This window comes from Misgurnus anguillicaudatus, chromosome 7, assembly GCF_027580225.2.
Source record: "Misgurnus anguillicaudatus chromosome 7, ASM2758022v2, whole genome shotgun sequence".
Taxonomy (NCBI): Eukaryota; Metazoa; Chordata; class Actinopteri; order Cypriniformes; family Cobitidae; genus Misgurnus; species Misgurnus anguillicaudatus.
This window is the reverse complement of record NC_073343.2, coordinates 29,279,372-29,293,788: the sequence shown is the minus strand read 5'-3', so window position 1 is coordinate 29,293,788 and position 14,417 is coordinate 29,279,372. Positions and strand designations below refer to the sequence as shown.

The window sequence follows — 14,417 nt, the reverse complement described above, 5'->3', positions numbered from 1 at the left end:
TGCAAACTTAAATTACCAATTTACTCATTACCATTTTGCATACCCTACATTGCATTTGATTAAGTATTGCAAATCGTATTTTCTGTCAATATTGTGCATGCCTAATTCTTGTTAATGATCAATGCACCTTTAAAAACCTAAAAATTGCTAATATATAAATTATGCTACCATACACATCAACTATATGCTGTTATATCTACGTTACGATAAATAATTACTGTTATTTCCCATTTGCTTGACACGGGGCTCTTAGCTGTTCCAGAAATGTTAAAATACTTTTCAAGTGTTTTGTTTTTGTGTGTTTAAATTTTTGTAAGAGTTCATGAGTACATGAGCTGGAGATAGTGTTGACTTTGTCAATGCACTGTTGTCGAGCATGTAGGCTATAGTCAAATTCCACTGACGCATACCACAATGTTCCTTCTGTCGTCATAAAATGAAGGAAAACATTGCATCATAGGAATGTAAAGAACAAGTCTAAGGTTGCCCATCTCGCCTACCCCCTTTCTACAAAAACCACAAATGACATATTTACCTGATAAACACATAGGGTTGTCATGCAAGCTTTTTCTCTAGAACAGGTGTCTCAAACTCAAACTGATTTGGAGCCATTTCTGAGATGAACATCTTGTCAGAGGGCCGCAGAGCTATTTTAACATAAAAAACAATATTTCTGTATATGTACTACATTTAAATTCTTTTTTTTATATATAATGTTTTGGGCCATTTTTGCTTTAATTGATATATAGTAGTTTGAGAGTTGACAGGAAAGTAGAGGGTGGAGAGAGGGGTATGGGATCGGCAAAGGACCTCGAGCCGGGATTCGAACTCTGGTCCCAGAAGTGCGTTTGCACCATATGTCGGAGCGCTTCCCACTACACCATCGGCTCCGACCTGCATTTAAATTCTATTATTAAACATATAATAATACTTTAAAGGTCACGTTCTTCCTGATCCTATTTTTTAAACCCAGTAGTTTGTGTGTAATGTTGCTATAATACCATAAATAATACCTGCAAAATGATAAATCTCAAAGTTCACTGCCTAGTGATATATTTTCTTTAACAGAATTCGCCTTTCAAAGCCTACAACCCTCTATTTCCTGCTTTAATTAGGGCTGTCACGATGATTTCAGATCACCGCAATGATTGCACATCTCTCTAAAGAACACAAGGGGGAGCTGCAGCACTGATACGAGACCGTATCATATGGCGCTCCTTACCTGACGTGATGCATTGCAAAGCCATTAAATACATGCGTACTAACATGACCTTAGTAGGTTTGGCTGCTATTTAATGCCTGTTTATTTTGATTGCATTTTTATTTTCAGTGTTTTTTTCAGACACGTTATTGTGTGTGTTTTTCTTATGAAGACTTATCAGTTTTTGAAAGTTATATTTGTGCAAAAAATGTATGAGAATTAAATGTCAAAGCAATAAAACAGACAATTAATCATCAAAGTCTTAAAACAGGCAATTAATTGTCGCAATCGTCAGAATTTATTAAACAGTTAACCGTCAGGCAAATGTCTTAATCGTGACAGCCCTAGCTTTAATTACATCAGTAGAACAGTTTTTTGACTAACCTCGCACACAGGAATACGTCAGTCGCCAGCTAAGCTAACGGCAAGCTAAGCTAATGGCAAGCTAAGCTGCTGTCGAATCACAACACGCTAAACAAACTACACAATCAGAACTCGTCCTGGAGTGCCGACGTCCTGTAGGTTTCAGGTGACTCTTTAGACCTTGATAAGTTGTTCAGGTGTGCTTGATTAGAGCTGAAGCTAAACATCGGCACTCCAGGATCAGGCACTCCAGGTTGTCTATACATAAGCCTTCTCCCATTCACTTACAGGCCTTTAAGAGGGGTCAGGTTGCACAGCTGCTCTCATTGCTAATGTTAACCTGCTCTGGAGAGCTCTGTTCATCTGGGTCGCTGCCTGCCGGCGCTCTTATGTTGCTTTCCTGTATGTGTCTTTTAACTGTGGTCCAGAATGAAATGGACAGATCTAATCTGAACATAATCTTTAGTTGTTGGGTAGTGGTCGAGGGTGTTTTTTTAAACATCAATATCACACTTCATGTCATATGAAAGTACAACTTTCAATATTTTGGTACTGATGTGTGAATGATGTCTTACTGGTAAAAAGACGGACACATCACTGCGTTTGTGAACAGCACATTTTTGTATTTACTGGTAAATTCATTCTGGTAAATTCATGGTAATTTCATTAATTGTTTATAAGCTTTGGTTCTCTGTAAAGAAATTCTGTGGTCTTGCTTACAAAACCTTTCGGATGGGAATTGGATATGTCATTCCCATTTGTGCATTTGGCAGATGGTTTTATCTAAAGCGACATGTTAGGGAAATGTAACTTACTTTCAAAACTAGAGCTGCAGGATATTGAAGAAGATGCGATATATCGCATGATGTGATGCAGTATATGAAATGATAATGCTTTAGAAGCTACTAAAATATGTTTAAAAAAGTCATTGATCATCTGCCACACGTCAGAGTACACACGAGGACTATCATTCGTGTGGTAGTCTCTTTGCTAAAATTTAGCTGTGCTCCGATCAATGCCGATATCCACAAAAAATACTATTCTGAATCGGACAGCCGATCTTATTCACAGCTATTTCATGTACTACGGCTTTTGATCAGTAAGTCTTTATCGATCTGAAATCACTGTTTGAATTGTTTATAACATGCACAGGGTTTCCCGCAGAAAATTTGTTAGTTATGGTGGTATAGGGCCGAGGGCGTGGCAATCAAAGGGGCAAACACTCAAATAAAACTTAATTTTGAAGAAACTATGACAAACGGGGAATAGCTGCGTGATGAAGTGAAACTAAAGGGTTAATAAACACAAACTAAAGCAGATGTTGTAGAACGACACGCGTTTAATCAACTGGCTATCCTTCAGACATGACGGACCACGTCTTATCTCATTTCGGCCGTGTGGTGGGCATGCACGCTCGCGGTGATGCGCGTACGCGCTATTCTCCGAGATGCACTTGACGGCCTTTTGTGCAGCTAAATTCTTTTTTTTTTGACGACCTAGTTAAGGCGGTAGGGTTTTCAAGCTTAGGTGGGCCGCCTTAACTGAAATATTCTGCGGGAAACCCTGATGCATTTGAAAAAGTAACACTCGTCAAACATAATTATTATATTCTTTATTATCATGAAAATACCTAAAAAGGTTTGAAGAACAGCAATATAAATATATCATTAAGACATTTCCTGGAGCTGGGTGTCATAGCTGCGTTTTTATGGTTCTTCGTTTACAGCTCATATTGAGTTTCTGCACGAGAGCGCCCTCTGTCTTTTGGATGTAGCAGCATTTCATTGTAATTCATTGAGAAGCATAGCAAGCATAATTGGACGATCAATCGGAGCATCCCTACTAAATCTGTAACTATACTTATTGAAGTGTTAAAGGTGCAATATGGGACTTTTAGAAGAATCTCTTGACAGAAATGCAATATAATATACATAAACTATATTTTGTAGTGGTGTATAAACCCCCTACAAAATGAATAGTTTTGAATTTATTACCTTAGACTGAGACGTTTTTTTTCTACATAAACCACGGGTTCTTCAGAGTGCGTTTCGTCCCTGCGTTGTCTCAGGGTGTTTTCACATATACACTGTTTAGGTCGGCCCAAATGACGTGTCGCTCCGAGTACGTTGCGTTTGGGTCAGTGTGAACACAACAGCCGCACTCGGGTGCGCACTAAACGGCCGCTCCGAGACCGCTCTAAACAGGTGGTAAAAAATATATATATGTGAACACGGACCGCACTAACTGAAAAATTATACAATGTATTTTGGTGCGCTCCGAGGCCGCACCACGGTGCGCACCAACATATGTGAAAACAACCTCAGACGATAACATGTTTGTCCTGTGGCAGCTACCATAGATTCTCATTGCGTTTCGAAATAGAAGTTGGTTGCAATTTGCAATCTCACTGCTAGATTCGGCTAAAATCCCACATTTCACCTTTAAAGGGACACTCAACTTTTTTTTTGAAAATATTCTCATTTTCCAGCTCCCCTAGAGTTAAATATTTCATTTTTACCATTTTGGAATTCAATCAGGCGATCTTCGGGTCTGGCGCTATCACTTTTAGCATAGCTAAGCATAATCCATTGAATCTGATTAGACCATTAGCATCGCGCTCAAAAATAACCAAAGAGCCTCAATATTTTTCCTATTTAAACTTGACTCTTCTGTAGTTACATCATGTACTAAGACCGACGGAAAATTTAAAGTTGCGATTTTCTAGCCAGATATGGCTAGGAACTATACTCTCATTCTGGAGTAATAATCAGGGGCTTTGCTGTAGCGTGACTGCAGGTGGCGCAGTGATATTGCACAGCAGCCGAAAATAGTCCCCTTAGTAACTTTCAATAGCAGGGGACTATTTTTGGGCACTGCGTCATATCATTGCTGGAAAGTGAGAATTTTTTTTTTTGAGTGGAGTGTCCCTTTAACTATGGCAATATGCATGTTTTGATATTTTTGATATATTGTGCGGTCCTCATTCAAACAGATATGCACACATGTACAGGTACACTTCACACATGATATTATGTTAACTGTGGACAGTTATATATTAACCATGGCGATATCGGTTCGGTTGACCACTATTTGTGAATATGTCAGAGGAGAGTGTGTTGAGAGAGGTTTTGTCACAAATGTCTTTATGGCTTCTATATTTGTCTTCCAGGCTCGAATAGCTTTCCTGCAAGGAGAAAGAAAGGGTCAAGAAAACTTGAAGAATGACCTTGTTAGAAGAATAAAAATGTTAGAATATGCATTAAAGCAAGAAAGGTTTGTACTTTTATTTCAGATATCGTTGCATGTCATGAGTATATATTTTGGAAAGTTTTTTAACAAACTTTCTCTCCCCCATTACCAGAGCGAAATACCATAAATTAAAATATGGCACGGAACTAAATCAAGGTGAAGTGAAAATGCCCAGCTTTGAATCAGGTAAGAATACCCAACTGTGTTTTCGAAAATGGCTGCACTGGCTGGTTTTATTTGGTATGTACTAATCTGGTTTCGTTTGTTTTTATTGGTTTTAAAGAAGATACCAAAGATACAGAGGTCTCGGCTATACCTCAAAACAGTCAGTTAACATGGAAACAGGGCAGACAACTCCTCAGACAATAAGTTGGCCATGAGTCATTATGCATTTCTAAACACTTTGGTTGTGAAGGTTTCTCACTTCCTGCCGAGGAAGTCCATGGGTATCTGCGATGATTATTTATATCTTCTGATTGTACGAGCTTCATATGAAGTTCTCTTTATGCTTCTCTGTTCCGTTCAGATATCTTCAGGAAGTAGGTTATACGGACACGATATTAGACGTTCGGTCGCAAAGGGTTCGGTCATTACTGGGGCTGTCGGGCTCTGAGCAGAACGGTTCAGTGGAAACCAAGAACCTAGAGCAAATTCTCAATGGAGGAGAATCTCCAGCCAAAAGAAAGGGACAAGATATGAAAAGGTACAAATTTCCTTATTCGTGAAAATAAATATGACATCTGCCATGACTTAGTAGTATTAGTAGTCACCAGTTTCACAGTTTAAAGTCCCCCTGTGATGAAAATCAAGTTTTTATTGTTGTTTATATGTCTATGTGGTGTTGTGTTTGAATGCTTTTACCTGTTAACATCAGCGCTTAAAAAAATTGTACTGCAAACGCGCAATTCACGTATGCATTGTGAAACCGCAGTTATGTCTAAAGCTGCCGAATGTAGCATCTATCATAGATATACATCTTATATATTATCTGCTGCGAAAGAGTGGAGGCGGGGATTAATTTGCATATTCATATATTCATTTATACCAGAGTTTTTTATAGTTTTTAAAATAAATATTAGATTTTATTTTGTTTTTTATTTCACTTTAGTTTAAGTTCGATCCAACACCATTTAAAATACGAAAACCCAAGTTTTGTTTTGCTAAATTCTATTTTAGTTTTAGTTTTAGGATTTTTTTTATTATTTCATCTCAGTTAACAAAAATGTTTTTTATTAATAGTTTCAGTTTTTCGGGATAGTTTTCATTTACGATTATAACCCTGGTTTATACTAGATGAGGCAAAGGTGTTGAGTTATATTTAAGCAGTTTTAAAGCGTGAAAAAGTCACTGGAAAAACTTTTACGTATGCTATTATGCTCACAAATGAGTTTTAACTGTTGAAATGATCGACTACAAGGGGGACTTTTAATTAACGATTTTGTACTTTACTAAGTGATTGTAACCTTTGGTTTAACAGGAATCCAGAGGTTCTGGAGACATTTAATTTTTTAGAAAATGCTGACGATAGCGATGAAGACGAAGATGAAGATGGAGATATAATGGAGGATGTGCCAGACAGAAGTGATAAACGCAGAATAAAAAAACATAAAATTAAGGTAAGGATTAATGTAAACTGTACAGGATATTTTGTTTTTTATTAATAATAAATATGCTTCATTTTATAAATGCCAACATAATCACACATAGTGGAATGTTTGAGTAGAGATTACTATAAAAGCAAAACTGCTTTTCCATCAGGTTGGAAATGAAGGTTTAGCTTCAGATTTGCCAGAAGATGCAGACACAGAGGAGGCGTTGAAGGAGTTTGACTTTCTGGTGAATGCAGAGGATGGAGAAGGTGCCGGAGAGGCCCGGAGTTCAGGAGATGGCACGGAGTGGGGTAAAAACACTATAGTTACTTAAAGGATTACTCCATTTTCTTGAGAAATAATCTGGATATTAACTCACCCCCATTTCATCCAAAATGTTAATGTTTTTCTTTGTTCAGTTGAGAAGAAATTGCTTTTTTTTAAGAAAAAACTTTCCAGGATTTTTCTTAATTTAATAGACTTCATTGGACAACAGTTTACAGTTTTAATGCAGTTTAAAATTACCGTTTCAATGGGCTCTAAATGATCCCAAACGAGACATGGGGGTCTTGTCTAGCAGAGTGATTGTCATTTTTGGCGGGAAAAATAAAAATATGTACTTTTTAAACACAACTTATCGTCTTGCATCAGTTACGCGAGGACGCGCCAGCGTCCAATAAAGTCTATTAAAGTGAGAAAAATCCTGAAATGTTTTTCTTATAAAACTTAATTTCTTTTTGACTGAAAAAGGAAGGCACACTGCAAAAAATGACTTTCTTACTTGGTATTTTTGTCTTGTTTTCAGTAGAAATGTCAAAAAATTCTTAAATCAAGATGTATTTTCTTGATGAGCAAAATTACCTAAGAAAATAATACTAGTTTTTAGACAAAAAATATACAATTTAAGTGAATTTGTGCTTAAAACAAGCAAAAATAACTGCCAATGGGGTGAGAAAATGTTACTTTAATTAAATGTTTAAGAAAAAAGAAATCTTATTTCACAATTTTTTTTCTCACCCCATTGGCAGATAATTTTGCTTGTTTTAAGGACAATTTCACTTAAATTGTATATTATTTGTCTTAAAACTAGACTTATTTACTTAGGTCATTTTACTCATCAAGAAAAAGCATCTTAATTTAAGAATTTTTAGATATTTCTACTGAAAACAAGACAAAAATACTAAGTGAGAAAGTCATTTTTTGCGGTGCATAAAGAAAGTGGAGTAATCCTTTAAGGGCAGATTTTTTTTTTTTTTTTAGTTTCTAGACATTTAAAGGTTTTATAAATGGAGGACCAGCTGACCCACAAACTAAAACCAGTTTGACCAGCTTGGTTCAAGATTGAAGTAGCTGGACCTCCTATCGTGACATAGCTGATCAAGCTGTACTTCCAGCCTGGTCAAGCCGTTGTGTCAGGTGGTCTTCTGGCCTGACCAGCTAAAATAACGTGGCCAAATCCCCTCTTAAACCAGGCTGGGAGACCACCTTAGGCTGGTTTTAACTGTTAAAGATGGTGGTGCATTTTTCCACTTTTTTACTTTATGTATGAGAGCAGTTTAGATTTGGGTATTATGTAAGGTAAATAAATTGCAACCATTTTTTATTTTACATCAACAACTTCAAAAACTAGCTGGCGCTGTCGAAGTCAAATAGACTAATGGAGCACGTGTGGCAGAATGATAACAGGGAATCGACTTATCGTGTATGTCTATTATAAATTATCTTTAAAAGGTTTGAAATCAAGTTCTTTTAAAAACCTGTAAAATTATATTATGCCCACCATCATTTCTTTATCTATGCTTCTCTTTGACTTAAAGGGATGCTTCGCCGATTTAGCATTCAGCTTTGTATCTGTGGAGACCCGGCAGTGTTGCTGGGTGACCATGTTTCCCTCCCTCATTTCCCCTGAGGGGAGGGGTATCTGCATTTTGGTTCTGCAGGGAAGTCCTCCGATGATGCAAAAATCGTCATATTACATCATCGGAGGACTTTTTTGCAGAACCAAAATGCAGACACCTCCCCCCTCAGGGGGAAATGAGGGAGGGAAACATGGCCACCCAGCAACACCGCAGGGCCTCCACAGATACAAAGCTGAATGCCAAATCGGTGAAGCATCCCTTTAAGCTCTTCTTTCACCCTGGCCCACTTCTAAAACTAAGAACCTATATAGGACATGTATATTTGGAAAGAGACTTAAATTGTCATATTAGGTACGTGTTAAGATGTTGATCATTCCTAAAAAAAAATGGGAGTTATAGCTATAACGTTTTTTATACAGTACTGTGCAAAAGTCTTAAGCCACCACCACCAGACCTGTTGTTTTAGAAGTTTTAATGTCCATCCATTTTTATTTTTCAATCTATTTTATTGAGATACAAACAGAAAATACAGGAAATATGTACAAAAAATAATAATTTTCAGGAATAAATATCTTCTTTAAGCATCGTCGGTGTTAAGTGTGACCTCTCTTGGCACTAAACACATCTTGAGCGTTTTTGAGCATAATGAAGTAAAAAGACTGATTTCTTTAAAATTAGAAATTAATATTTATTTTGATTTAGGTTTAAGAGATCCTGCAGTTTCCTGCTATTGCTCAAGTTGAAGGGGAGTTTACCCTAAAAACTTGACACATCAGTTTACATTTTTATACAGTTTTTAATACTATATACACATTTACTGTATTTTCTGGATCTATTAAAGAGACTGAGAAACAATTATATATGATCACTATAACATTGCAAAAACAACAAATCTAATTCTGGCATGTTGGCCTAAGGCACAGTACTCTATATGTTTTGAAGTCTTTAAGATTTTGCGGTGTTCCTATACTACAAAAATACATTTATACCAAAATATATTTGTGCATTTGGGCACTGTTCTGCTTTTTAGCACAGCGTCAAAAAGTACTGATTTAGTATCAACACCACTGGGCTATGTATCTGCTGCTTAAAGGGATAGTACACCCAAAAATGAAAATCCTGTTATTATTTACTCACCCACAAGTTCTTACAAACCTGTATCAATTTCTTTGTTTTGCTGAACACAAAGGAAGATATTTGTAATTAGAAACGGAACACTATTGACTTCTATAGTAGGAAAGAAAAATACTATGGAAGTCAATGGTGCCCAAAATCGATTTGGTTACAAACATTGCTCAATCTTCCTGTGTGTTCAGCAGAACAAAGAAGATTTTTGGGGTGAACTATCCCTTTAAATCATTGCTTAACCTATCAGGTCCTCTGGTCTTCACTCCAGACTGACACCTTGTTTACTGGGCCTTCTCTTTGCTTTTCTATTTTTAGCCGAGCCTCTGCCATTCACCCCCGGGGGAGGCAAGTCCTTTATCATGGGATCTGATGACATGTTGGAAAGTGTCCTGGGAGATCTCGCCGATCTGACCGTGTCCAATGACGAGGCTGAATACAGCTATGATGTAAGTGTGCTGTCCGATAAAGTCTGCTCTTCTGATTATTGTGTTCCAGGAACTCAACATTAATGATTACAGAGCCTATTTATAAACCAAACTATATTTAGATCGCTTGGATCTGTTTGCAGTTCAGTTTGAATTATGTTAAAGGGGACATTTCACAAGACTTTTCTGACATCACAAGGGGAGCCACATTTCAATGACCTATTTTTTCACATGTTTGCAGAGAATGGTTTTCCAAAACTAAGTTACTGGGTTGATCTTTTTCACATTTTCTAGGTTGATAGAAGCACTGGAGACCCAATTATAGCACTTAAAAAAGTCAGATGTTCATGATTTGTCCCCTTTAAACATCAGATAATTGTTTTCAAGGATTATAACATTACTTTATGTCTAAGGACAGTGCAGTTTGTTGTGCATTCAAATCCCTCCGTCAGTCCACTGGCGATTTCCAGGTTTTATTTCACAGTTGTTAAAATGTCTCTCCGCCATCCTCTATTTATAGCTGCCAGCCAATAAGGACGCCTTCAGGAAGACATGGAATCCCAAATATACCCTGCGAAGCCACTTCGATGGAGTGCGGGCCCTGGCCTTTCATCCTGTAGAACCGGTGTTGGTCACGGTCTCGGAAGACCACACCCTTAAACTCTGGAACCTTCAGAAGACCGTTCCTGCCAAAAGGTAAGAGACGGTGTCCCAACGGAAAAAATATTCTCGGAATGGTTGGATGAATTGTTTTGGTGAAATATTATACAGTACTGTGCAAAAGTCTTGGCCACCACCACCAGACTTGTTGTTTTAGAAGTTTTGATTTCCATCCATATTTATTTTTCAATCTATTTTATTAAGATACAAACAGAAAATACAGGAAATATGTACAAAAAATGTCATCTTTAGGCATCGTCAGTGTTTAGTGTGACCTTTCTTGGCACTAAACACATCTTGAGCGTTTTTGAGCAGAATGTAAAAGACTAATTTCTTTAAAATTTGAAATTAATATTTAATTTGATTTAGGTTTAAGAGATCCTGCAGTTTCCTGCTATTGCTTAAGTGAAGAAGGAGTTTACCCTAAAAACTTGACACATCAGTTTACATTTTTATGCAGTTTTTAATACTATATACACATTTCCTGTATTTACTGGACTTATTATATTAAAGAGACTGAGAAACAATTATATATGATCCTTATAACAACAAATCTAATTCTGGCATGATGGCCTAAGACTTTTGCACAGTACTGGTATAATATATTCATTTATTTATTTATTTTTTGATATTAGATGATTTTGCTTGATTTAAATAGTAATAGTAGTGATTTAAATGGTAATAATAGAGGATATAATGATGCAAAAATGTTGCCATCAAGCCCAATAGTGTTGTTAACAATGATGTCTTTTCTTGGCTCAATAAACGCGGCTGAACTTGTTTTTTATCTTTGCTTTGCAGAAGTGCCTCTTTTGATGTGGAGCCCATATATACATTTAGAGGGCATACGTGAGTATTGAATTCATGACCTTAATCATGTGTAAGTTTTGTTATGTTTGCTTTCAGAAATACACACCTTAAAGGTCCACTGTGTAGATTGTTAGCGGCATCTACTGGTGATAGTAGCTGCGTTTTCCTTACCCTTTAAATTGCACAAATTGACATTGCGAATTAAAAATACAGCCAATGGAAAACGTCAATTTCGCAAAAACTTCCATACATCGCAAAAAACTTTTTTCCGAAAAGGTGTATTTTGCAAAACTGCAATGAAAACCATTTTAGGTTACCTGACGCAAGTAAGTCGCATAATTATTATTTGAAAAAAAAACTATGTGCTAAAACCTTCCAAAAACACCTCAATACATATCTGCTCCTAAGTATAATACGTTTTCCATGCCAATAATGTTTAGATAACACTCTTACACCTCTTTTGATATAAAATAATGTACTATTACCCCCAAAAAACACCTATACGTTGCTGCTCCTAACTATAAGGGGCTTTCATTGGCATTAATGTTTGGATAATACTCCTTCGGTTAAAAATAATGCCTAGTGCGGTGGATGTAACCTTAGTAGTTAGTAAACCTACCAAAATCAGTCATGTGATGTGTGAAATGACTTATCGCGAGAAGGAAAAACTTAGTCGATTATCATCGGTTATTGGAAACATGTCATTTCGCAATAGTTTTTCGTCGACATTTTGCAAAATAACGCTAAAGTTTTGCGCAAATCTGCAATGGAAACGCACTTACTGCCAATTGCAACCAATGGCTGAGTCCACAGCTCTTCCCTCCCTTTCAAAACGCATAGAGAAGCTACGGTAGCCACCACAGGACAAACACATCAACGTAGTGACAAAACGCACACTTTTTAAAGAAGTTTGTCCGGTAAGGGCTACTGTAGAAACATGGCAGCACGAAACGGCGACTTTCATGTAAGGGGACTTGCGGTGTATGTAGATAAAAATGGCTCATTCTAAGGTAATAAAAAAAAAAATTGTACCCCACTGACAATATAGTAATGTATATTATATTGCATTTCTGTCAAGAGATCTTTCTAAAAGTTACACAATGCACCTTTAATGAAAGCGATTTGGGGAAATTTTGGATACGCTCAACAAGTAAAGCCTAAATGAGCTCAGAAGTGAATACTAAGTTTGTCGTTCCAAGTCATGCACTATGGATTTCCCCAAACATCATTCCTTCATTAAACTTGATTAATGGCATTATGCATTCAGAAAGGTTTTGGCATCTCCTGATCTCAGATCATCCATCAGAATGTGACACGTGATTCATCACTCTACAGAATGTGTTTTCACTGTTATATGTTCCTCTGGGTGGTGAGCATTACCAGTGTTTCAAACAACAGCGCACACAGATCTCAAATTTCAGTTTAAACTTAGTTTGTGAAACTTCAGTAGAGCATTTTTTGTTGTTTAGGAGGTGGGTTGGAAGCTAATGGTTGTAATTGAGACCCATGTTTTCACCACCTGCCATTTACCTGATATTGCTCCTGGACAGAAACTTTGTGAATTTATGTACAGTTCATTCTGTAGATATTGTGTGTAACAAGATTAAGCACTGATATTACGATGAATAATGGACAGTGCAATGCTCAATATGGCCATTCTGGCAACAGAAGTCCCGCCTTTCAGTTAAACGAACCAATCATCAATCAATAAAGACTGACAGAGGAGGGGCTCTGTACAGTCACGTGAGGAACCTGCCAACCTGTGTGTATGCGCAGTAGATGAAACGACATCAGAAAAAGTGTTTTAATGCAATTTGAGCTTAAACAACAAAAGTTGTGGTACAGTTTAATTGTTATGGTTGGAAATATAGTATATAATATATTAGAGATCTCTGTGTTTCCCCATTCAAGTAGATAGGACGCCATGACTGAAATAACTGCCCGGAGGTGTTGCAAACGTGGACGCCTTGTGGCGCGACTTGCTAAAACATTATGACTGTGAATTAATTATGTATTTATGTAGGGGTGAGCGGGACACAAACTAACGCACAGGGTTCATTGTAACTTTTCCACTACTGGTACTTTTGGTTTAATTGAAGATAATGATAGGTCCCACAAACAAACTTTAAGTGTTCATTTGTAGCAAAGATGTGTGTTGATTTGTGTAAAAAATGATTAATCTAACTTAATTTTTTTTTTAATGATAGAGCCAAAGCCAAAAAGCTTTAGGTTGTGCACCGCTCTCCCCTACATTTATGTATTTGGCCCCAAGTAGTATCTGGACTAGGGTGGTCCTTATAATGGGTCAAATTTTTTGTTAATTTTTCATTTTTTTATTGATTTATTCAAACATATTGGTAGGGTGAGAGCATGAACTTTTAAAAGTTGAAAAATAAGGACCATCCTAATCTGGACACACTTAATATAAATATAATTTGTGTTAGGTATCACATCCAGAGGAAGGTCATTCTGCAAATGTCTTTGTAAAAAAAAAAATTTTTTTTTTGCTCACTGTAGCGGACCTGTGCTCTCATTGGCTGTGACCTCGAATGGTGAGCAGTGTTTTAGTGGTGGAATCGATTCAACAATACAGTGCTGGAACATCCCCAGCTCAAATGTAGACCCTTACGACACGTACGGTGAGAGAAAGAAGAAATCGCACAAGTATTTTATGAGGTTTGGGACCCCTGAGATCAAAACAGCTGATGGTTCTGTATTTTTTGCGCAGATCCCAGCGTGTTGGCTGGTACGTTGTTGGGTCACAGTGATGCGGTCTGGGATTTGGCTTACAGTGGTATCAAACACCGGCTGCTCTCCTGTTCAGCTGATGGGACGATCAAGTTGTGGAACCCTGAGGAGAAGTCACCGTGTCTTAACACATTCAACTTGGATAGAGGTGAGGAAAACCTTGAACGTTAAATGTAAGCAATAAGGTATGGGACTCCATTTGCTTATACAAACATATTTGATGGGAAAGACGAGAAAGAGATACAAATGTTAAGGTCTAATAGAAAGTAAAGGGCGGACCTTAAAACAGACTTCATGATCATCACATCATAGCACCTGTCATATTTATAATATCTAGAGCTTCGTCTCTCATGTAGGCTATAGGTATTCATCCTGTCTGTAGGTT

General features: G+C 37.1%; 1 protein-coding gene across 2 annotated transcripts in view; it reads left to right on the top strand.

The window, feature by feature from the left end:
* Window positions 1-14,417, top strand: part of strn3 (striatin, calmodulin binding protein 3) — a 33,480-nt gene that overhangs the window by 12,694 nt on the left and 6,369 nt on the right. The window contains exons 2-12 of one of the 2 annotated variants that reach the window (XM_073869696.1): window positions 4,734-4,837; window positions 4,926-4,999; window positions 5,100-5,181; window positions 5,343-5,516; window positions 6,291-6,429; window positions 6,572-6,713; window positions 9,705-9,835; window positions 10,335-10,510; window positions 11,276-11,323; window positions 13,802-13,923; window positions 14,013-14,180. In XM_073869696.1, the coding sequence (XP_073725797.1) occupies window positions 4,734-4,837; window positions 4,926-4,999; window positions 5,100-5,181; window positions 5,343-5,516; window positions 6,291-6,429; window positions 6,572-6,713; window positions 9,705-9,835; window positions 10,335-10,510; window positions 11,276-11,323; window positions 13,802-13,923; window positions 14,013-14,180 (1,360 nt within the window). Of the gene's footprint in view, window positions 1-4,733; window positions 4,838-4,925; window positions 5,000-5,096; window positions 5,182-5,342; window positions 5,517-6,290; window positions 6,430-6,571; window positions 6,714-9,704; window positions 9,836-10,334; window positions 10,511-11,275; window positions 11,324-13,801; window positions 13,924-14,012; window positions 14,181-14,417 lie in introns of both variants that reach the window. The other variant, XM_073869695.1, reaches the window with a different exon arrangement.